The sequence below is a fragment of the Bison bison genome, unplaced genomic scaffold, assembly GCF_000754665.1.
Source record: "Bison bison bison isolate TAMUID 2011002044 unplaced genomic scaffold, Bison_UMD1.0 scf7180017864215, whole genome shotgun sequence".
In the NCBI taxonomy this organism is placed as follows: domain Eukaryota; kingdom Metazoa; phylum Chordata; class Mammalia; order Artiodactyla; family Bovidae; genus Bison; species Bison bison.
In genome coordinates this window covers 12,294,927-12,320,370 of record NW_011494787.1, presented here as the reverse complement: position 1 = coordinate 12,320,370, position 25,444 = coordinate 12,294,927, and the positions used below count along the sequence as shown (strand labels likewise).

The 25,444-nt window shown below is 38.7% G+C and overlaps 1 protein-coding gene across 5 annotated transcripts in view; it reads left to right on the top strand.

Moving 5' to 3' along the window:
• Window positions 1-25,444, top strand: part of GOLGB1 (golgin B1) — a 76,610-nt gene that overhangs the window by 37,430 nt on the left and 13,736 nt on the right. For all 5 annotated transcript variants that reach the window (XM_010845407.1, XM_010845405.1, XM_010845406.1 and 2 more), the window contains 4 exons: window positions 1,596-1,669; window positions 4,672-9,869; window positions 10,721-12,632; window positions 19,824-20,002. In XM_010845407.1, the coding sequence (XP_010843709.1) occupies window positions 1,596-1,669; window positions 4,672-9,869; window positions 10,721-12,632; window positions 19,824-20,002 (7,363 nt within the window). The remainder of the gene's footprint in view (window positions 1-1,595; window positions 1,670-4,671; window positions 9,870-10,720; window positions 12,633-19,823; window positions 20,003-25,444) is intronic.

Below are 25,444 nucleotides of genomic sequence, written 5' to 3'. Positions count from 1 at the left end.
AGTCCTACCATTGCTGATAAAGAATACCACAAATTCAACTCATTATTCAACCCACTTAACCCACTTCTCTGAGGCCTTATCCATGATGTTTATTTTGCAGTTTTGCAAGCAGTCTCTGTCACTTTCATGTGGCTCATTATGGTTTAGAGGTTACATGAGTTCTGTTCTCTTTGCTCTTTACTGCAGGGGTCGCTGGCCCTAAGGTTTTCTGTATTAGTTTTCATGTCTGGTTACCCTTGTTTTATGAGTCATGTTCTATTAATAGTAAACTCACCTTTTGTGCTTCCATTTCTACCACTGTGCTCCTTCCTCAAATACTTGTGAAATGTCTGAACATATTATATACAGTCTTAAATTCATTTGTTTCATGAATGTTCATTTATTCATTCAGCGAATATCTGTGGTGCCTTTCCTATGTACTGGGGACTACTCTAGTTGCTGAGGATACTGCTCCGAACATATTAGAAGACAAGACAGGCCATAAACATGTATATACATAAGAAAATTTCAGAGAGTGATAAATACTAGGATGAAAATAGAACAGGCTACTGCACATGTGTCTGGGGGAAGGAGAAAGTAGTGTCCGAGTGGTCAGGGTAGGCCTCTCTGATCACTGGTTACCTGAATGATGAAAAGGGGACAGCCACACAAAAGAGACTGAACACATCTCATTCCAAGCAGGGAAGAGCAGTGTAAACACCCTGAGGTATGAATAAACTTGATATGTTTTCAGATAGAAGCAAGCCCAGTGTTCTTGGAAGTAGAGTGAGCAAAAGGGGAGCAGTATAGAGTTTGTAGAATAAGTGGGGTCAAATCATGTGGGTCATATTAAAACACTTGGATGTAATGTAAAAAATAAGCTTTTTTGTTTGTAATAAGCTTTTTTGTTTGTTTTGTATACTTGTCTTAGCTTCTCAGAAAGAGTATAAACTTCTTGGGGGCTTACTAACACTCAATATTTTTGTCCTCCAAGGTACTACTACCCTTTTTGGATATCCACATTGTAATAAGACATGGGGGCAAACTCAGAAGACTGAATTCTGATCCTAGCTGTATAAACTAGCTGTAGGACATGTCATTTCTTTGTTTCCTCATATGGTCATTGAAGAGATTGGATAGCTCCTTTCTATGCTAAAATTTGATGTCCTTATGAACATATGTGAAAGAATGTAGAAGACATTTTAAGTGCTATATTAATGCATGATGTATAATATGAACACAGAAAAGTTATAGATAAGTTACATTTATTTCCCTAGAATTCCCAAATTATGCTGTAGAAATAGCTGCTTTTCATCATGTGCTCTGGCTTTTTTTTTCCCCCCTTTAAAGCCTTCCACTATATATTATACTTCACTCAGGTTAATCATTAACACCCACTACCCTTCTATCTTATATCTCATCTTTTCATCTTCTTTTGCCACTTCTTTATTTTAATAAAATAAGGGTTTTATCTCCCCCAAACTAGTCTGTTCTTTCCTCTTGGCTATTTCATGCATCTCAAATAGCCTCACACACAATCATACCTCTGTTTTGTTTTATTTTTTCCAAACACTTCTACATTTACCTTCTAAGGCTATTTATTTTGTGACTTTCAGAAAAACTATCCTCTCAGATTACTCTCCTGGAGTCTCAGAAGAGAACTGGAGAGGTAGATAGAGAAGTCCATGAGGTAAGTGATGCATTCTTAAAATAATGAGAATATGAGCTCGATCAGGGAGGTGGTTTCAGGCCTAAGCTTTTGTACAGTTTTCTAATGTCGACAGAGAATTACATTACCTAGAAAGTGAGATTTAAGAGAGTTGTAATGGTTATTATTTCTCATTTACTCTCATTTGTTTATAAATATTTGGACATTTTATTTGTGTTGAACCAATGCAAGTACAGTAGCATTTATTTGGTATTTGATACTCTATTTTGCATGCTGGGTTATCATTTATCTCAACTTCTTTGCCCATCTCAGAAAGTTTCTCAGTAAAGAAATTAGGTGAAAATGTCCAGTCTCGCCCCACCACCCCCTTCTCATTTGGCACAGTTTCACTTAGGATTATATTCAAAAGGTATCCTTAAAGAATGGTGCTTTTTATAACCTGAAAATCATTATAAGAAATGTGTGATTGCTCAATATTCTGCTAATTTAAGATGATTGTTGGCTTATGTGTTTAATTGTCCTTCCAATTAGGAAGTCAGTGATGGGGAATTTCCTGGTGGTCCAGTGGTTAGGACTCCATGCTTTCACTGCCAAGGGCCTGTGTTTGATCCCTGATTAGGGAACTAAGATCACACAAGCCATGTGGCATGGCCAGAAAAAAAATGAAAAAGAAGAAGTGAGTGATAGACTCATAAATGGCCTTGAGGAATAATGTAACTTCTTTACAATAGTGTCTGCTTACTTATTGTATTAGAGTTCTCTAGAGAAACAGAATTAATAGGAAGTGAAATATATATAAACAGGCTTTATTTTAAGGAATTGGCTCATGTAATTGTGGAGGCTGACAAATTCAAAATTGCAGGGTAGGCTAGCACACTGGAGACCCAGAGAAGTTGCAGTTTGAATCTGAAGGTAGTCTGCAGGCAGAATTTCTTCTTTTTGGAGGAGGGCCATCTTTTTTTGGTTATGGCCTTTAACCAATTAGTGAAGCCCATCCACGTTATGGAGAGCAGCCAGCTTTACTCAGAGTCTGCTGGTTTAAATCTTCACTTTATCTAAAAATACCTCAACAGAAACATTTGGAGTAATGTTTGACCAATTATCTCAGTATTGTGGGCTAACCAAATTTGAGGCATAAAGTTAACCTCCACATTTACATTCAATTATGTTTTCATATGATGTTCTGTTCACAAAATTGTGAAAAGTGGACTAAATTTTGAAAATAATTTTAACATTATATGGTTACTGACAAATTATGAGAGTTTAGTAGTGAAAAATGAATCTTGTTTAGCCAAAGAGATGCTTAATGTTTTAAGATGCTTAGCAATTAATGTCTAGTGAAAACAAATGCAAGAGCAGATAAGAAATATGGGAATCTATTAAGAAAAACAAAATATCCAGAAGGGAGAACAAATAGGAAACAGTGGAAAAGTAAGGGGAAAAAAGCTCCACAGAAATTGTAAAAGCAAGGGTGACTAAGATAATTCCTTGGGATAAGAGAGAGTGAATAGAAAGGGTCCATAGAAAATGTAAGCACAGTCTAAAGGGGAAGACTAATACCAGAAGGAAAAGTGAGAGTGGCTGGAAAGAGCAAAGTTATCCAGTTTCTGCTCTCTGATGTATAACATTGACTTTAAAAAAAAATCAAGCCAAAGTTAATTGAACTCTATAGATAGGATAGGGAGCAGCAGAGAATGAGACTAGGGAAGGAAGAGAGTGAGTGAAATGGCATGACAGATAGTTAGTAAAGAGGAAATAAGAATACTTAGGATATGAGAGAGACCAGGAAAAGGAGTTAGTTGTATTTCCATCTTCTGGCAAAAGTGATGCCTTGACTATATTAGATTTTTCATGTATGTAGGAATGGATAAATAGTAATGTGACATGAGGAAATTATAAAGGAAATTTTCCTCTGCTAAAAGTGTGTCCAGTTTTGGTTTCTAGAAATGTGAGTATAAGTAATACAGAGAGTGAAGAATTTTAAACGGTTAAAAGTGCTAATGAAAAATGATGAGATAATAACTTTCTGTAAAATAATATATAGTTCTGAAGTAATGATTTCTTTTCTTTTACTCAATGGCTGAAAATGATACCAAGATAATAGGTAATATTCATTGAGGGCTTACTGTGTGCCAGCTTCTGCTAGTGAATGGCAGAGATGTGAACTCTGGCAGCTGGACTGCAGAGCTTGTGCGCTTGGCCACCACATTGTTTGACAATCCCCTAGTTTGTTTGTTTGTTTTTCCTTCGTATCAAGTTGGAATTTTTTGGGGGGTGGGGAGAAAAGCTGCTGTTGACAAAGATGGATATTTTATTATGTATATGGTTCCCAAACTCATTTAATAAAATACTAAATTTACCATGAAATTCACTGGTTTTGTCCCAGGAAGACAATTATGGAAATAATTTATATGGATTGAGCAGTCTAATACAGTAAGCTTTGTAATAGTAACTTGGTTAATATTTTGTCACATGGGTCCGTAATTTCTTCCTAAGCTCCAGCAGAACTCTTCTTTGATTATTTTATCCTGGTACTTTATCTTAATCAACTTGTCTGATAATCTGTTTGTCTGTTAATAGCTATCTTATCTAATACTTCCTATTCCAATAAATAGTTTAGGAAAAGGAATCCTGTAACTTATTTCTTGGCATGAGATGAAACAAAAATTTATTTCTTGCTTTGCTTTTTATTTGTAAGTAGTTCTTAGGAGAAATAAGCAGTTTTAATCTGAAGAAAAAGTTTCCCAAGTGAGGAATATTTAGAAAATGAGTCCCAGGTTTCCTTAGGTCTTATGAATATGACTTGACTTCAGTGCGGGATTGACAGGATGCCCTCAGAGGTCCAAGTTGGGAAATAAAAACTGATTTTAAAAGTATTTAGCAGTTTTGTGGTAGGAAAGTTTGGATGGAAAGTTTTTGGTTTTGTAAAATGCACAAAATACCAGTTTTTAGTTAGGCTCTTTCCTATAAAACATTTGATTGAGGTGCTTTTACTTTTTTTTTTATTTTTAAAAAAACAACAGGTGAGCATGGTTGATATTACCAGGCTCAACAAGAGCAGTTTTTCTGCTGAGGAAAGTGGACAAGATGCCCTGGAGAACACATTTACTCAGAAGCATAAAGAACTATCTGTTTTATTGCTGGAAATGAAAGAAGCTCAAGAGGAGATTGCATTTCTTAAGCTGCAGCTTCAAGGCAAAAGGGCAGAAGGTGACCCTGAGTTCCTTGATCAGAAAGAAATGAAACAGATAGAGAGTGAAGGAATACCTCCAGTTAAAATGACAGTGTTGCTTGAAGATACAGGGCAGCATTTTCCACCGACACCAGATAAAGAGAGCAGTCGCACAACAACTGAGAAAGGAGAGCAGATGAGCCCCGAACACCAGCATAGACCATCTGAGGAAATATCTTTAACTTACACCGGAGTGGAATTAAAATCAGCCGAGCAGGACAATGATGATAAACCCTCTTCTGCTGCCCCAGGTATTTGTCAGTGTCACCAGGATGAATTAGAAAGACTAAAAGGTCAAGTTTTGGAGCTTGAGGTAAACCTTCATAAAGCAGAAGAAATCTATGAGAAAAATTTAGATGAGAAAGCGAAGGAAATAAGCATGCTAACCCAGCTGATAGAAGAGTTTAAGAAAAATGCTGAAAACACCAACAATGCCTTTACTGCTTTGTCTGAAGAAAGAGACCAGCTTCTTGCTCAGGTGAAGGAACTTTGTGTGGTAACGGAACTGAGGGCTCAGGTACAGCAACTAGAAGTGAGCCTTGCAGAAGCAGAAAGGCAAAGAAGACTTGACTATGAAAGTCAGACTGCTCATCACGACTTGCTCACTGAACAGATCCACAGCCTCACCATAGAAGCCAAATCTAAAGATGTGAAGATTGAAGTTTTACAGAATGAACTAGATGGTGTGCAGGTTCAGTTTTCTGAGCAAAGTACTTTGATCAAAAGCCTGCAGAGCCAGCTGCAGAAGAAGGAGAGTGAAGTGCTTGAGGGGGCAGAACGTGAGAGGGAGGTCTCAAATAAGATGGAAGAACTTTCACAGGCTCTTTCACAGAAGGAACTTGAAATAGCAAAAATGGATCAACTCTTACTAGAAAAAAAGAAAGATGTGGAAATACTCCAACAGACCATTGAGGAGAAGGATCAGCAAGTGACAGAACTCAGCTTTAGTATGACGGAGAAAATGGTTCAGCTTAATGAAGAGAAATTTTCTCTTGGGGTTGAAATAAAGACTCTTAAAGAACAGCTGAATTTATTATCCAGAGCTGAAGAGACCAAAAAAGAGCAGATGGAAGAAGATAAAGAAATTGTTTCCAGCATTAAACAGAATTATGATGAGTTGAGCCCAGCAGGACTAATAAGTAAAGAAGAACTTCAACGTGAATTAGACCTTGTAAAGAAAGAAAGTGAGCAGAGAAAGAGAAAGCTCCAGGCTGCTCTTATTAATAGAAAGGAACTTCTACAGAAAGTCAGTAGATTAGAAGAGGAATTGGCCAAAGTGAAAGATGAACCCAGCAAAGAGATCCTGCTCCATGAGAGTGAGAGGAGGGAAGTGGAGGAAGATAAAGAAAGCAAAGAAGACTTAGAAAAACGTGTGACTTCTAAGTGCCAAGAAATAGAAATGTCTTTAAAACAGATAATATCTGAGAAGGAAATGGAACTAGAGCACATTAGGAAGGATTTGGAAGAAAAGGCAGCAATAGAAGAACAGTTACAGGCTGTGGTCAAACAGATGAATCAGAATTTGCAGGAGAAGACAAACCAGATAGATCTGCTCCAAGCAGAAGTTGTTGAAAACCAAGCAATTATCCAAAAGTTAACCACAGGTAACAAGGATGCAGGTGATGGAGACTCAGCAGCACCTGTAAAAGAAGCAGTGGCCATCAGTCCACTTGGTGCCGGCAGTGGAGAACACTGGAAACCAGAACTGGAAGAAAAAATAGTCGACCTTGAAAAAGAAAAGGAGCAACTTCAAAAGAAGCTACAGGAAGTATTAACCTCTCGCAAGGTGATTCTAAAAAAGGCACAGGAGAAAGAAAGACATCTTAGGGAGGAGCTAAAGCAACAGAAGGATGACTATAATCGCTTGCAAGAACAGTTTGATGAGCAAAGCAAGGAAAATGAGAACATTGGGGACCAACTAAAACAACTGCAGATTCAAGTACAGGAATCTATGGACAGAAAACTCCCAGGCAGTGGCCAGCAGGAACCAGGCGCTCCCACTCAAGGTTTAGAAGAACCTTTATTCAAAGCCACCAAACAGCAGCCTGTTCAATCTGTTTCAGAGTCTGACTTGCACCCAGACTGGCCTTCTCATCTTGGAGATACAGATGCTCTGCAGGGCAATGCTGCTATTGCCCAGATTAAGACCCAGCTGAAAGAAATAGAGGCTGAGAAAGAAGAGTTAGAGTTAAAGGTTAACTCTACAATAAATGAGCTGACTAAAAAATCAGAAGAAGTATTTCAGTTACAAGAGCAGATAAATAAACAGGATTTAGAAATCCAAAGTCTGAAGGCAGAGTCCTGTGAAGCTGAAGCCCACGCAGAAACCCTGAGGCAAAAACTGGAAAGCAGTCAACTAGAGATTGCTGGATTAGAGCAGTTAAGAGACTTGAAGCCTGAACTAGATGAACTGCAAAAACTCATAAGCAAAAAGGAAGAAGAAGTTAGATACCTTTCTGGACTGCTTAGTGAAAAGGAAACAGCCCTTACTAAAGTACAAACGGAGATAACAGAACAAGAGGATTTAGTAAAGGCACTGCGTACACAGCTGGAAATGCAAGCCAAAGAACATGATGAGAAGATAAAGCAGTTCCAGGTGGAGCTTTGCGAACTGAAGCAGAAACCAGAAGAGACTGGAGAAGAAAGTAAAGCGAAACAGCAAATACAGAGGAAGCTGCAAGCTGCCCTCATTTCCCGAAAGGAAGCACTAAAGGAAAACAAAGGTCTCCAGGAGGAGTTGTCTTTGGCCAGAGACACCATTGAGCATCTCACTAAGTCTCTGGCAGATGTGGAAAACCAAGTTTCTGCTCAAAATAGAGAAAAAGATGTATTCTTAGGAAAGTTAGCTCTTCTTCAGGAAGAAAGAGATAAACTCATTGCAGAAGTGGACAGATCTTTAATGGAAAATCAAAGTCTCAGTGGTTCTTGTGAAAGTCTGAAATTAGCACTGGAGGGTCTTACTGAAGACAAGGAAAACTTAATGAAGGAAATTGAATCTTTGAAATGTTCCAAGATTGCAGAAAGCACTGAGTGGCAAGAGAAACACCAAGAGTTGCAAAAGGAATATGAAATTCTTCTGCAGTCCTATGAGAATGTTAGTAATGAGGCAGAAAGAATTCAGCATGTCGTAGAAACTGTGAGGCAGGAGAAGCAGGAACTTTATGGCAAGTTACGAAGCACAGAAGCAAACAAGAAAGAAACAGAAAAGCAGTTGCAGGAAGCTGAACAGGAAATGGAGGAGATGAAAGAAAAGATGAGAAAGTTTGCTAAATCTAAACAGCAGAAAATCCTAGAGTTGGAAGAAGAGAATGAGCGGCTTAGGGCAGAGGTACATCCTGCAGGAGATACATCTAAAGACAGTATGGAGGCACTTCTTTCTTCCAATTCCAACATGAAGGAGGAGCTGGAAAGGGTCAAAACAGAATATAAAACCCTTTCTGAGGAGTTTAAGGCCTTAAAGGCAGAGAAGGACTCTTTAAGTGAAGAGGTTCAACATTTAAAGCATCAGATAGAAGATAATGTGTCCAAACAAGCGAGCCTGGAGCCCACTGAGAAGCATGACAACCAGATGGCTGTCACTGAAGAGGCGACCCCGTCTGCTCCAGGTGAGGCTGATGAGCAAGACTCCCCAGGGATGAACACAAGGCCTGAAAATTTAGAATCCACTCTATCAGAGAACAGTGCCAAGCCTGACATATCTGAGAATGTCAGCTTACATGATGAAATTAATAACTACCTTCAGCAGATTGATCAGCTCAAAGAAAGAATCACTGAATTAGAGGAAGGCAGGCAGAAAGACAAGGACTTTAGCCAGAATTTAGAAAACGAGAGAGATGCTTTATTGAGTCAAATAGCGGCAAAGGATGGTGAACTAAAAATGCTTCAGGAAGAAGTAACCAAAATAAACCTATTAAATCAGCAAACCCAAGAAGAACTTGCCAGAGTTACCAAGTTAAAGGAGACAGCAGAAGAAGAGAAAGATGATTTGGAAGAGAGGCTTATGAATCAGTTAGCAGAACTTAATGGAAGCATTGGGAATTATTATCAGGATGTTACAGATGCCCAGATCAAAAACGAGCTACTAGAATCCGAAATGCAGAACCTTAAAAAGTGTGTGAGTGAATTGGAAGAAGAAAAGCAACAGTTAGTCAAGGAGAAAACTAAGGTGGAATCAGAAATACGAAAGGAATATATGGAGAAAATACAAGGCGCTCAGAAAGGACCTGGCAATAAAAGCCATGCGAAGGAACTGCAGGAGCTGCTAAAAGAAAAACAGCAAGAAGTAAAGCAGCTGCAGACAGATTGTATTAGGTACCAAGAGAAAATCAGCGCTCTGGAGAGAACTGTTAAGGCTCTAGAATTTGTTCAGACTGAGTCCCAAAAAGATTTGGAAATAACCAAAGAAAATCTGGCTCAAGCCAATGAACACCGCAAGAAGGCAGAATTGGAATTAGCTAGCTTCAAAGTACTGCTAGATGATACTCAAAGTGAAGCAGCAAGGGTCCTAGCAGACAATCTCAAGTTGAAAAAGGAGCTTCAGTCAAATAAAGAATCCATTAAAAGCCAAATGAAACAAAAGGATGAAGATCTTGAGCGAAGACTGGAGCAAGTAGAGGAGAAACACCTGAAAGAGAAGAAGACTATGCAAGAGAAACTGGACGCTTTGCGTAGAGAAAAAGTCCACTTGGAAGAGACATTTGGAGAGGTTCAGGTCACCTTGAACAAGAAAGACAAGGAAGTTAAGCAACTTCAGGAAAACCTGGATAGTACTGTGGCCCAGCTGGCAGCTTTCACTAAGAGCATGTCTTCCCTCCAGGATGATCGGGACAGGGTGATAGATGAAGCCAAAAAGTGGGAGAGGAAGTTCAGTGATGCTATTCAGACCAAAGAAGAAGAAATTAGACTTAAAGAGGAGAATTGCAGCGTTCTAAAGGATCAGCTTAGGCAGATGTCCATCCATATGGAGGAACTGAAGATCAACATTTCCAGGTAAATGAATAATAACTCTTTTAGCTCTTCCAAAGGAAATTGAAGGCAAAGGAAGTCATAAACTATTTCCATTCCCTTTAATATTATGGGACTAATTTTGGTGTAAATTTCCCCCCAGAAGATGTATTCCCTCTCACTTCCATCTCACTGTCTCTCTGTTTTTTGCAAATGACTTTCTGCTACAACTTGTCTTGGCATGAAAAATTAATTTACTTCTCTACCCATTTTTCTGTTGAGAGATCTCTTAGACTTTTTCCTTTCTTTTCATTTTCATTTCTACTGTCCTTGCCCATCTCTGAATTTTTACCATAGTGTAAATTTCTATACTCTCAAATTACTGTCTTAGCTTTTGAAATTATCTCCTCTTTTCTCTTCCCCATATTCCACATCAATTTATATTGCATATGCCTGCTGGAGTTATTTTCCTCAAACTCCAGTTTTATATCACTTTAGTTCAGGAACTAACAGCGTCCCCACACTATACTCTTTCATTTTTAGTAGAATCCCTCTGCTCAGAGACAGGTTTCCTCATTTGCCTCTCATACCAAGGTTATTTCATTCAGGGGCCAGACAACAGCTTATCTAGAACCAAGTACAAATTGGGGGCACTCTTCAGAGTATCCAAACTCATGTCACTAAATTAACAACAGACTTTGGAGTTTATTTTTATATAAATTCTTAGATGCAATATACCTTTAATACAGAACATTCATAGAACTGATACCTCTTTATTAAAAACACCTTCAATTATGAATGTTTATTCATTTATAGATCTGAGTACCTGTTGTGTTTCTTAGGCATCAAGTACTTTTCCATTGAAATCTGTAATTAATGACCTTCTTTTTTTCTAGGCTTGAGCATGACAAACATATGTGGGAGTCCAAAGCTCAGACAGAGGTCCAGATTCAGCAGAAGGTCTGTGATACTCTGCAAGGAGAAAACAAAGAACTTTTGTCCCAGCTCGAAGAGACTCAAAATCTATACCGTAGTTCTCAGGATGATTTAGCTAAGTTGGAATCAGAACTGAAGATTCTCAGAGACCAGTCAACTGATTTAAATAACTCTCTAGAAAAATTTAAGGAAAATAAAGAAAATTTGGAAGGGATCATAAAGCAGAAAGAGGCTGATATCCAGAATTGTAAGTTCAGTTATGAGCAGCTGGAGACTGATCTTCAGGCCTCCAGGCAACTGACCAGTAGGCTGCATGAAGAAATAAACATGAAGGAGCAGAAGATTATAAGCCTGCTTTCTGCCAAGGAACAGGCAGTCCAAGTGGCCGTGGCTGAACTGCATCGGCAGCATGATAAAGAAATTAAAGAACTGGAAAATCTGCTGTCCCAGGAGGAAGAGGAGAACACTGTCTTAGAAGAGGAGAACAAAAAAGTTGTTGACAGAACCAATCAGCTTATGGAAGCACTGAAAAACATAAAAAAGGAGAATATGCAGCAGAAGGCGCAGTTGAATTCCTTCGTTAAATCCATGTCTTCCCTCCAGGATGACCGAGACCGCATAGTCAGTGACTACCAACAGCTGGAAGAACGACATCTCTCCGTGATCTTGGAAAAAGACCAACTCATTCAAGATGCTGCCACTGAGAATAATAAGCTGAAGGAAGAAATCCGATGCTTGAGAAGTCATATGGATGACCTTAATTCTGAGAATGCCAAGCTCAATGCAGAGCTGATCCAGTATAGAGAAGACCTGAACCAAGTGTTATCAAAGAAAGACTGTCAGCAAAAGCAGCTCCTTGAAGCTCAGCTTCAGCAGGTCAAGGAGGTGAAAGGTGAATATGCTAAATTAGAAGCAAAGCTCAAGGAGTCTGAAGAAGCAAGGGAGGAGCTGCAGAGGTCCTCTCTTGCCCTCCAGGAGGAGAAACAAGATTTAGCTAAAGAGACTGAGAGCTTGAAAGTCTCTCTATCGCAATTAAAGAAACAGTTGACAGCCTTGCAAGAAGAAGGTACTCTAGGAATATTTCAGGCCCAATTAAAAGCCAAAGAAGAAGAGGTACAGAAGTTAAGTACTGTCTTTTCTTCCTCTCAGAAGAGAGTTATGGAACTGGAAGAGGAATTGGTTAATGTTCAGAAGGAAGCTGCCAAGAAGGTAGGTGAAATTGAAGACAAACTGAAGAAAGAATTAAAGCATCTTCATCACGATGCAGGGATAATGCGCAGTGAAACTGAGACAGCAGAAGAGAGGGTGGCGGAGCTAGCAAGAGATCTGGTGGAGATGGAACAGAAGTTACTCATGGTCACCAAAGAAAATAAAGATCTCACAGCACAAATCCAGTCTTTTGGAAGGTCAATGAGTTCCCTACAAAACAGTAGAGATCAGGCGCATGAGGAACTTGAGGAACTGAAAAGGAAATATGAGGCCAGTCTGAAGGAGTTGGCACAGCTGAGAGAACAGGGCCTCATAAGCAGGGAGAGAGATGTTCTTGTTTCTAAAGCTGCATTTCCAATGATTTCCACTGAGGATAACAGCTTGCCCCACCTTGAGAAACTTAACCAGCAGCTTCTGTCCAAAGATGAGCAACTGCTTCACTTGTCCTCACAACTGGAAGATTCTTACAACCAAGTGCAGTCCTTTTCCAAGGCTATGGCCAGCCTGCAGAATGAGAGAGATCGCCTATTGAGTGAACTGGAGAAATTACGCAAGTCAGAGGACGGGAGGCAGAGGTCCCCAGCCCCACCTGCAACCAGCCCTGCTGAAGTACAGAGTTTAAAAAAAGCTATGTCGTCACTCCAGAATGACCGCGACCAACTAGTGAGTGTTTAGTTTTTTCTTTCCGGTCTTCTTCTGAGAGTTTTTGAAACTTTCTTTAAATTGATTTTCATTTTTACAGAAAATGGTAAAAATTTTTATTCATTTTAACTTGGTATTCTGGGATGATCTCATATGCCCCACAGATTGTTTTTGGTCTTAGAGAAACATTATTTAAATTACTTTAAATCTTCCATTGCTGTTTTAAAAAAATTACAGATTTCCTTTGCAAGAACTCACCATGGATCACGAAAGGACTAAGAGATGGAGAGCTAAGAGACAGATTTTATACACACACACACACACGCACACACACACGTGTTTCTGGAATTTGTCATAGTTTAATTGAATGAAAGTATTGGGATCACTTAAGTGCTTTTTCACACTGATAGTTTAGTAAAATCTGGTAGAATTAAGGGTAAAGAGGAGTCGGCTTATTTTTGTACTTATCTAAACACAACCCTACTTTGTCAAAAAAAAAAAAAAGAGTTTAAAAGGGATTAATTTAAATAATTTTACATGACTATTTAGTAAAGCTTTATTTGCAGACTGAATCATTTTCCCACTTTGCTTTATATAGCCAACTTTTTTTTTTTAATCTTAGAGAAAGATAAGGAAGATCTCCAGTGTTAAATTTTTACTGCTTTTAAGAGGATCCCATAGTTTAATCCAGGTCTTTTTTTTTTTTTTTCCCCTGAAAACTTGCATATTATCAAAATTTAGAGGCAAAACCAGAACTGTATGAGCCCAGCCAGGCTGTCAGGATTCTACTTTGTGACATTATTCTTTTCACTTTCATGACAGTTTCTTAACTCTGTCTAGGCCATATACTCAAATGGGCAATAAATTGAGCTTCAAAAGGCTAAATTTTCTATTTTTAAATCCAGAATATGAAAATTCTAGTTTTTAAGATTGAAAGTGAAAGTGAAGTCGCTCAGTCATGTCCGACTCTGTGACCCCATGGACTGTAGCCTACCAGGCTCCTCCGTCCATGGGATTTTCCAGGCAAGAGTACTGGAGTGGGGTGCCATTTCTTTCTCCAGGGGATCTTTCCAACCCTGGGATCGAACCCAGGTCTCCTGCATTGCAGGCAGACGCTTTACCGTCTTAAGCCACCATTATTAGCCCAGGGGAAAAAATTAATTTCTCCTAAACTGTAAAGTCTTATGCAGATTTTTTTTTTCTTGGTAGATAATATGTTCATTCATATTACATTTAATACTGAATATTTATAGACAATCTTTTTTCCCTTTTGTAATCTGAACAAAACCTCCCTTTTCAGCTACAATTTTGACATTAATACAACTTAGGCATATTTATTTTTATTTTTAAAATAGTTTCAGTTTAGCTGACTTTGTTCTAGGAGCTTAAGCTTTTGTCATTGTTTTCAGAATGCAAATGCAAAAGTTTTCTTCAGGACCATATATACCTCACATATAGTTTATAGCAGAGGTCCCCAGCCTCCAGGCGCAGACTGGTATCTCCTTCAGATAGCAGTGGCGTGAGACTAGAAATAAAGTGCACGATGAATGAAACGTGCTTGAATCATCCCCAAACCATCCCCATTCCACCCGCCCCTGGTCGCGGAAAACTGTCTTCCATGAAACTGGTCCCTGGTGCCAAAAAGGTTGGGGACTGCTGACTTATCCAGGTGTTGATTATCTTCTAGGTCAAAATCTTTTTCCTGAAAGCTGGTAGGATAGAGTCTGAATTAGCTATGTTTTATTCAATGAGTTGCTTTACTATTTTTAGCTATTGTAAATACTAGGGACTAAACTTTCCATCTCTTAACCCCTGTTGTATTAATACCTTTTTGTCTGCTGGGTATTTACAAGCCAAAGCATTTTTTATTTATTTGATTTTTTTCTTAATATATATATTTATTGAAGTACAGTTGATTTACAATGTTTTAGGTACACAGCAAGGTGATTTAGTTATACATATACACATATATTATTTTTGAAATTATTTTCAAAATACTGACTATAGTTACCTATGCTATAAAGCCAGCCTTTTTTAATTTCCATATAACTCATAGAAATGTTCTTCTGTTTCCTAAGGCTCTAACTGTCTATGATTTTATTTCATTTAATCATCAAAGTCTGTCATTTCTTTTTTAAAATTTTTGTACAATTCTTAAAGGTTACTTTTGATTTACAGTTATTACAAAATATTAGCTGTATTCCTGCATTGAGCCTATCTAGGGTCTATCATTTCTTTATTCATAGTGTGCCTCAAATATTTCTTTTTTCCTTTCCATCATCAACACCTTAGGATAAATTTTTAACACTTTACCCTTAAATGGTTATAATGTTGGTGCTCCCAGTTGTTACCCCTCCATTGCTGAATACATTTTTCTGAAACTACTCTCTTATTACTGCATTGTTCAGTAACCTTTAAAAAGTATTCTATCTCTAAAATATGCTTAGGGTTCAAACCTCTTGGTCTGGTTTTAAGACCCCATGGTTTGTATCTGCCTGTCTTTCCAGCGTCCCCTTCCCTACTCTTTCTCTTATTGTCAGCCATCTGATCTGCTCACCCACAAACTGGTCTACTTACCCACATTACCATCCTCTGAACAAAAATGTCCTCTCCATTTTCCTTTTTTGGGCAAATATTCCTACTCTTTAAAGGTTGTTCCAGAACTTAGATCCTCTGGTCACATTTCCAGATCACTTGATTGTCTATTACCTTCTGTCTGTACTTTCCTCGTGCTTCTCTTTTCCTTTGTCCCATGTTGTCTTGATATATATGGGTGTGTGTGTTTGTGTGTGTAAAATTTCTATACCTTTGTATTTTTTTATTGCACCATTTAAATTTCAAACTCCTGGTAAATGTCATATCTTATACGTGTTTGTATTTCACAAGGTTTTTAGCAGAAAGGTAGTTAATCATATGGTAGATAATCAGCAATTGTGGTGGATATTCTCTATCAGTGTGGTTGTTACTGAAAACACTGTTTTCTCTATTTTGTGAAATTGGTGTGTAGGGAGATTATAGGAACTTTTGAGACTGAGGCTTTTACATCTGCCATGACTGAATCATAAAGCCTAATTGCTACTGCTACTGCTGCTAAGTCACTTCAGTCGTGTCCGACTCTGTGCAACCCCATAGACGGCAGCCCACCAGGCTTCCCCGTCCCTGGGATTCTCCAGGCAAGGACACTGGAGTGGGTTGCCATTTCCTTCTCCAATGCATGAAAGTGAAAAGTGAAAGTGAAGTTGCTCAGTCGTGTCCGACTCTTCGCGACCCCACAGACTGCAGCCTACCAGGCTCCTCCATCCATGGGATTTTCCAGGCAAGAGTACTGGAGTGGGGTGCCTAAGCAGGGTTATAAATCACATGAAGGCCTGACAGTCTGACTCAGTGATATTGCATACAGGCCCTGCCAGTCTGCTGAGGCCCTTCCGCATACTTACTGAATGTATTATTAACTCCATCGACTCTTCTTTTCCATGCATCTTGTTCTCACTCTGTCTCATGAGCATTGAAATTTCTAGTCTCTCAGCCACTGGCTGCATGTATGATAACATTTCAATCACTGTCAGTTTAAATATTCAGCCCAGGCCAGCAAATTATCACCTCTGCCTAGACTAGGCTTCCTTTCTCTCAGGACCACCTAAGGGAGGAGCTCAGTTTGAAAGGAGCTCAGGTTACTTTGGTCCTCTTCTTTCCATAGTTAAAGGGAAGTTTCCCAAATAAAGTCTGAGGGTCTAAGTGGCAAGGAGTTAATAACCCAGGGGATTCTACTAGGGCGTAACTGACAACTCTGGAAACATTTTGGAGTTTTCATCACCCAAACTTCCTTAGGACTTTCCCATAATCAAAGGAAGCACTTGGGCAGTTCCTGTCTAAAGGATGGAGTGCAAATCTCTAGAGGTGCCTTTTCGTTTATATGTGCACTTCAGTCTGAAAGTGATTTGAGGTAGCGTTTAAAGATATGAGGGGCTTCCCATCTGGGTCAGTGGTAGAGAATCCACCTGCCAATTCAAGAGAAGCAGGGATGTGAGGGACTTCCCCAGTGGCTCAGCAGGTAAAGAATCTGCCTGCAATGCAGGAGACATGGTTTTGATCCCTGGGTTGGGAAGATCCTCTGGAGAAGAAAAAACCCACTCCAGTGTTCAGGTTGCAATATGGAGTTGCAGAGAGTCTGACACAGTTGGGCGCAAGCACCTCCTGACCTATGTATTACTTTTATTTTCCTTGTCTCCTTTGTTTTTCCTGGAATGAGTAACTGTGTTTTTGTTGTTACTGAGTTTTCTTTGTACTTATCAATGTAATTTAACCCTAGATGTACTGTCATTTATCCACATTTTTCAAGATGTTTATTTTCCTGTATGTTTTGTCTTCAGGAAGAAAATTCTCTTGAACTCTCTTTTTTGCTCTTATATGAATCAGTTGCCCTATATTATTCCTAGGACATAATTTTCTTTCTAGAATATCTCCCTCCTGTTCTTTCCTGTGTTAGATCTCCTGTTTCTTATATTCTCTGTTTTCCTCATCTTGGTTTTGTGCCATCATTTTGTTGGAATAAATCAGTAACTCTCCAAGAAAAGATACAGGGGAGGTAAATGTCTGATCATTTCCGGTGGTTTGGTGGAGCACAGAATTCTAGGCTGAAAACGATTTCTCTTCAAAACTGTGAAGACATTGTTCTATTCCCTTTTAGCTTACATTGTGGTTCAGGAGTCCAAAGATTCTGATCCTTCATCCTTTTTATGTGATCTAGTTCTCTCTCTGTTTATCTAGTTCTCTCTCTTATCTTTCTCTCCCTCCCTCATGTCCCTCTCTCTCTCTCTGGAAATACAGTTGGACCTTGAACAATATGGCTTTAAAATGCATGGATTCACTTATACATGGGTTTTCTACAGTAATAAATACTACAGTACTCTAGGATTAGCAGTTGATTGACTCTGTGGATGTGGAACAGCAGATATAGAAGAACCACATATACGAGGGGCTGACAATAAAGTACACATGGATTTTCAACTCACTCTTGTGTTGTTCAGTGGTCAACTGTATATAGAATCTTTCAGTCCAGTATGTTCTGATGTTTCACAATAATGTGTTTTGGCGTGAGTCTATTTTTATTCATCACTCTGTCTAGTCCTTTGAATCTAAGAATTCATGTTCATCAATTTTGAGAAATTCCTTTGAATTCTGTTGTACTACTTTCCCTTGTCCTTTTTCTCTACCGCCTTTTTTTCCCCTGTGAAAATCCTGTTATTTAGATGTAGGGCCTTCTGGCTTGGTTCTATAATTTTCTTACCTTTTCTATTCTTTTTGTTTTATTTTGGGAAGGTTTTTCTCACCTCTGTCTTATGAATCCTGTATTGAAGTTTTCATATTTGTTATCATGTTTCTGATTTCTAAGGATTTTTTTTTTTTTTTTGGTCTCATGGATAGATGTTCTTAATTTATCTCTCCAAGTAGATTAGGGGCAATTTTGTTCTTTGAAATTTTCTCTTGAGTTTTTCTTTATAGTTTTAAAATTTCTGCTGTAATGCTTCTGATTTCCAATATTCTCTTAAATCTTTGAGTACATGACATGCTTTCCTCTGTTAATGTCTTCTGAATTACTTTTCTTTCAGTTTCTTTTTATCCCTGCCTAATGTTAGCTGTTCTTCAGGGAAGGGTTAATCAGTGGTTTATTCTTCATGTTCAAAGGTGGAGTCTAAAAAATGCTTGTGGGTGGGACTTCCCAACTGTGAGTTTCAGCTCATGGTTATCTTGCTGAGCTTTTTGAGGGCAGTCCCCATGTTGATATCTTTAGTTCCTCTTGGGTTAGTCAGGTTTTCCAAAGAAGACCTCTCCATTTCCTGCATGGATGGTTAAGGCCTCTGTGTCAGAACTCTTCAAGCTGAGTATGGGAAAGTCTTCTAATATTCAGAAAGCATACATTCACTTGATCACTCTGGTGCTGGAGCAGTACCTTTACCTTCAACTGTTCCATAGTCCAGAGACACTCCTTCAACCTTCTCTAAAGGATAAAATTCTAGTTGTCTGTCAGAGTAACAAAAAGTGTGAAATTGGGAGTGTTTTTAGGGATGTTGTTGTTCTTAAGCATCTTTCATCTGATCCTGCTTATTTCAGCTATCACCTCCTCGCTACTCCCATCACCATCTTTTCCAAAAAGTACCTAGTGCTCTTAATTCCTAAGCCTTTTGAAGAGTCTGCCAAGTAAGTTCTGTTGGTTCTTGACTTTCCCTACTGCCATCTTAAGACTTGCCATTCCCAGATCTGTTAAGTCAGTTACCATTTATACATCTACTTTTTAGCTTCCAAAATTATTTTCGTTGCTACTGACTCCTCTCTTGTTGTTCTTGTTCATGTGTTTTATGCTTATAAAATATCTTTATTGTAGCTTTAGTGATATTTCCAGATGGGTGAAAGAGATATGTGTTTAGGGCCCCCCTCTTTGCCCTGACATCCTCACATTATTTCTTACTGCCAAGCTTTTAATGAACATTGGGGGTAAAGAGTTAGAAGATATATCTGCAATGTAATAGATAGGCAGGTTTGTTAATTAAAGGCAAGTTCATCATCATCAACACCGCCACTGACTTTTATATGTTAATTTTCTTGTCAAATTCTCATAATCTTTATAAGAGGTACTGTAATTATCTTCATTTTATAGGTGAAGGAAATTAAGGCTTAAAGAGTATGTGAAACATGCCCACTATGTGGGCAGGATAGCTGACTCCAAATTCTAACTGTTCTTAAGCACTGGGCCTGGGCATCACTGCCTTCTTTATAATCAACATCATCTATGGTAGAATTAAGGTTGATATTCATGAACCAGTGTTTAGAAGCCTAGCCAGGGCACATGGTTAAATAGAAAGCCAGTCTATCTTTATACTTTTTATCTTAGGGAGTTACCACCCTCAAGCAGCTGTAAGTCCATTGTCTATCCCATCTCCAGAGTTTTAAATCTAGAATCAGCTTAGGACCTCAGGGCCAGGGGACTGGGAAGTTGCAGTAGTTGTTGGGCTTTGCTGCCTTCATGGCCACTCCATGGGGAGATTCCCACCAGCCTGGCTGCGTGCATTTCACTACATTAGGGATTCATGCTGCAATTATGTCAGTGGATTGTTAGGTATTAGTAGTCTATTGTGATGTTGACTGACTTAACAGGGAGCTAGCTATGTTCATGAAATATGATAAATCACCCTTTCACTTTCCTTTTGGTTAAAGCTGAAGGAGTTGAAGAATCTGCAGCAGCAATATTTACAGATTAACCAAGAAATCACTGAGTTACGTCCACTGAAGGCTCAACTTCAGGAATATCAAGATAAGACAAAAACATTTCAGATTATGCAAGAAGAGCTAAAACAGGAAAACCTCTCCTGGCAGCATGAGCTGCATCAGCTCAGGTATAGTAATCTCTGCTTTTTAACCCTTTCTGTTGTTGTTCATTGTTGTTCAGTTGGGAAGTCATATCTGACTCTTTGTGACCCCGTGGACTGTAGCATGCCAGGCTTCTCTGTCCACTATCTCCCAGACTTTGCTCAAACTCATGTCCATTGAGTTGGTAATGCCATCTAACTATCTCATCTTTCGCTGCCCTCTTCTCCTGCCCTTAGTCTTTCCCAGCCTTAGGATCTTTTCCAATGAGTTGGCTCTTCACATCAGGAGGCCAAATTACTGGAGCTTCAGCTTCAGCATCAGGCCTTCCAATGAATACTCAGGACTGATTTCCTTTAGGATTGACTGGTTTGATCTCCTTGCCATCCAAGGGACTCTCAGGAGTCTTCTCCAGCACCACGATTTAAAAGCATCATTCTTTGGCACTCAGCTTTCTTTATGGTCCAGCTCTCACAGGACTACTGGAAAAGCCATAGCTTTGACGATATAGACCTTTGTTGACAAAGTGATATCTCTGCTTTTGAATACACTTTCTAGGTTACCTGTCATAGCTTTCCTTCTAAGGAGCAAGTGTCTTTTAATTTCATTGCTACAGTCACCATCTACAGTGATTTTGGAGCCCAAGAAAAGAAAATCTGTCACTGTTTCCACTTCTCCCCCTTCTGTTTGCCATGAAGTGATGGGACCGATGCCATGATCTTAGCTTTTTGAATGTTGAGCTTTAAGCCAGCTTTTTTGCTCTCCTCTTTCATCCTTATCTAGAGACTCCTTAGTTCCTCTTCACTTTCTGCCAGTAGAGTGGTATCATCAGCATATCTGAGATTGCTGATATTTTCCCCAGCAATCTTGATTCCAGCTTGTGATTCATCCTACAGCCTAGCATTTTAAATGATGTACTCTGCATATAAGTTAAATAAACAGGGTGACAGTATATAGCCTTGTGATACTCCTTTCCCAATTTTGAACTAGTCTCTTGTTCCATGTCCAGTTCTGTTGCTTCTTGACCTGCATACAGGTTTTTTAAGAGAAAGGTAAGGTGGTCTACTATTCCCATCTTTTTAAGAATTTTCCACAGTTTGCTGTGATCCTTTTAGTTTTTTCTTTTATTATTATGAAATAATTATAGATTTGTAGAGAGTTACAAAAAAAATAGTACAAAGAGCTTTCATGTACTCTTCATCCAGTTTCCTCCAGTGGTAATATCTTATATCACTATAGTTCGATTTCAAAACCAGGAAATAGTCATGGGTACGATTCAAAGACCTTATGCAGATTTGACCAATTAGACTTTCACCCAAGTATGTGTATAGTTCTGTGCAGCTTTATGATATGTGTGGAGTCATGTAGCCGCCACTGCAACAAGATGCACAACTGGCCTGTCATCACGGATACGTCCCTTGTGCTACTAGTTTATGGTCACTCTTCCTCTCCCTCCATCTCCATGTCCGTAACTTCTGGCAACCACTCATCTGTTTCTCCATCTTTATAATTTTGTCTCATTCTGAGAATTTTTTAGTATGTAACCTTTTGAAATTAGCTTTACTTATGTATAATGCCCTTGACATCTGTAACATCTTGCATGTATCGATACTTCATTCTTTTTATTGATGAACAGTATTTCATGGTATGAATGTACTGCTTCAACCATTCATCCATTGAAGGTCATGTGTTGTTTCTAATTTTTAGCTACTGTAAATAAAGCTGCTGTAAACACTTGTGTATAGACTTTCATGTGGACAGTAAGTTTTAATTTCTCTGAGATAACTGCCCAGGAGTGCAAATTCTAGGTCATATAATAAATATGTTTCATTTTTAAAGAAGCTACAAAACTATATTCCAGAATGACTGTATTATTTTACAACAATATATGAGTGATCCAGTTTCAATATCAAATGCTGCATCTTCATCAGGATTTGATATTGTAGCTGTATTTTAGTTTTTAATAGGTATGTAATGCTGTTCCATTGTGGTTTGAATTTGCATAAGGGCTACTAATGTTGAACATTTTTTATGTGCTTATCTGACATCTATATATCCTTTTTGATGAAATATTTGTGTTTTTTCTGTTTTCTAATTGTGTCATTAATTTTTACTGTTGAGTTTTGAGAGCCTTTTTGTTTGTTTTTTACTCCAGATACAAGTGTTTTGTCAGATATGTGACTTGCAAATATTTTCTTCCAGTCTGCAGTTCATTTTTTTCTTCTTTCCATTGAGACGGTCTTTTTAATTTTGATGAAACCAGTTTATTGCTTATCTTTCAGATGCAATAATTGTTATTGCAATTATTATTATTGCAGTATTATTGTAATAGTTATTGTTAATATTATTGTTATTGTTCTATCTTCAGGTTCACTGATATTTTTTTCCTTCATCGCTTTTTGAGTCCATTGAGTTAGCTTTTTATTTTGAATATTTTGATATTTTTTCATTCTAAAATTTCCGTTTAGGTCTTCTTTATATCTTCTGTTTCTTTGTTGAGGCTTTCTCTGTTTTCATTTATTTCCAGTGTGTTAGTTATTACTTTTTGAAGCATTTATATGATGGCCGCTTTAAAATCCTTCTTTAATTCTGTATATATGTTTCCAACATCTGTGTCATCTTGGGTCTTGTAATCTGTTAATTTTGTTTTCTCAATCAAATTGTGATTTCCCTGTTTTTTAGTATGATGAGTGATTTTAAGTTGTTCCTGAACATTTTGGAGTCTTGTAAGTTTTAATGATCAATCTTCTTTAAATCTTTAGTAGGCTTCCACTAATACCATGCTGAGAGGGAAAGGGAGACACTACCAATTTACTGCTGGAGGAGTGGGAGAAATGTGGGCTTTCCCAGGTGGAGTGGTGGTAAACAATCCACCTGCTAATGTAGGAGATGCAAGAGACTCGGGTTTAATTTCCAGGTCAGGAAGTACCCTGGAGCAGGAAATGGCTACCCACTCTAGTATTCTTGCCTGGAAAATCCCAGGGAAAGAGGAACCTGGTGTGCTACAGTCCATGGGGTCAGAAAGAGTCAGACACGACTGAGCATACATGTACACAGTGGGAGGAATAAGGGAAAATGCATCTACTCCATCTTGTCTTGCCCTTTTCTTTTAAAGATGAATAACAATGCTATATGTTCTATTAGAGGAAAAAAAGATATGATAGGAACTGATATTTTTGCTGGTTCATTTAATTCAGTGTCTCAGATTTGATCCAAAAAGTAAAGGTAAAGAGTAAGTGCTTAACAGTATATAGACAGGTCCTGTTCTTGCAGCCTCCTTGTTGGGACTTTGTTACTGTTCGGTAAGACAGTGCAATGCACCTTAGTAAAACCAAACCTTTCAAGATTTGGTACTGAAAGGAGAATCTGTATGTTGGAAAGTGCTGCTGACCAAGCACCACCTGCTTTGCCTTACCTGCTGCTACAGGGCCAGCACAGGCAAGAGAATACAGAGAATATGAGGTGGAGTGTAGAGTCTGATCCAGCTTACACAGGGGCTACCCTGATGACAGTATAATAAAAGTATCAGTATACCAGTATAATAAAAATAATTATTGTAACATCCCTAGGAGAGCTCTTTAGCATTTTTTAAATTAATTACTAATTAGGCTGCATCAGGTTCTTTGCCTTTTAGCATATGGGATCTTAGTTCCCCAGCCAGGGATCAAACCTGTTTCCCGTGCATCGCAAGGTGGATTCTTAACCACTGCACCATGAGGGATGTCCTCCTAAGAGAGCTCTTAATGTGTAAATATGAGAGATTTGTTCCTTCACAGATCCTAGATGCTTTACTAACATGATATGTCAAAATAAACCTTAAGCAAAGTTTATGGAACAAAACACTTTTTCGAATTGGGTCATTTAAGTTTTATGGAGTGACATTACATCCAAAAAATTTTCAATTCAACATATTTACAGACTTTCTCATAAGTGAAAAACCTGAATTTCTCCTGTTTCTTCATTCTGTAATTGAATCTCCAGAAGGAAGGTGAATTACTCCATTTCAACCTCATGCCTTTTTTCCGGCAGGGAATAGCTGCCCCAGCTTATTCCCTATAATCGCAGTTCATCATCAAGAAACCATCTTCCTTCAGATGCACATTAAGGCCGAGCACTGAATTTAGGGCCCTCTGAAGGTGATTGGGAGCACAAGGGAGCATCACCTTGATGTCACCCATATAGTATCCAAAGTAAGCACAAGCTGGAATCAAGATTGCTGGGAGAAATATCAATAACCTCAGATATGCAGATGACACCACCCTTATGGCAGAAAGTGAAGAGGAACTAAAGAGCTTCTTAATGAAAGTGAAAGTGGAGAGTGAAAAAGTTGGCTTAAAGCTCAACATTCAGAAAACTAAGATCATGGCATCTGGTCCCATCACTTCATGGGAAATAGATGGGGAAACAGTGTCAGACTTTATTTTTTTGGGCTCCAAAATCCCTGCAGATGGTGATTGCAGCCATGAAATTAAAAGACGCTTACTCCTTAGAAGGAAAATTATGACCAACCTAGATAGCATATTAAAAAGCAGAGATATTACTTTGCCAACAAAGGTCCATCTAGTCAAGGCTATGGTTTTCCTGTGGTCATGTATGGATGTGAGAGTTGGACTGTGAAGAAAGCTGAGCACCAAAGAATTGATGCTTTTAAACTGTGGTGTTGGAGAAGACTCTTGCAAGTCCCTTGGACTGCAAGGAGGTCCAACCAGTCCATCCTGAAGGAGATCAGTCCTGGGTATTCATTGGAAGGAGTGATGTTAAAGCTGAAACTCCAGTACTTTGGCCACCTCATGTGACGAGTTGACTCCTTGGAAAAGACTCTGATGCTGGGAGGGATTGGGGGCAGGAGAAGGGGACGACAGAGGATGAGATGGCTGAATGGCATCACCAACTCGATGAACATGAGTTTGAATGAACTCCGGGAGTTGGTGATGGACAGGGAGGCCTGGCGTGCTGCAATTCATGGGGTCACAAAGAGTCGGACACAACTGAGCAACTGAACTGAACTGAACTGAAAAGGAATCAGTGAACTAAAATGGACTGGAATGGGTGAATTTAACTCAGATGACCATTTTATCTATTACTGTGGGCAGGAATCCCTTAGAAGAAATGGAATAGCCATCATAGTCGACAAAAGAGTCCAAAATGCAGTACTTGGATGCAATCTCAAAAACGACAGAATGTTCTCTGTTCGTTTCCAAGGCAAACCATTCAATATCACAGTAATCCAAGTCTATGCCCCAACCAGTAACACTGAAGAAGCTGAACGGTTCTACGAAGACCTACAAGACCTTTTAGCAGTAACACCCAAAAAAGATGCCCTTTTCATTATAGGGGACTGGAATGCAAAAATAGGAAGTCAAGAAACACCTGGAGTAACAGGCAAATTTGGCCTTGGAGTACAGAATGAAGCAGGGCAAAGGCTAATAGAGTTTTGCCAAGAGAGCACACTGGTCATAGCAAACACGCTC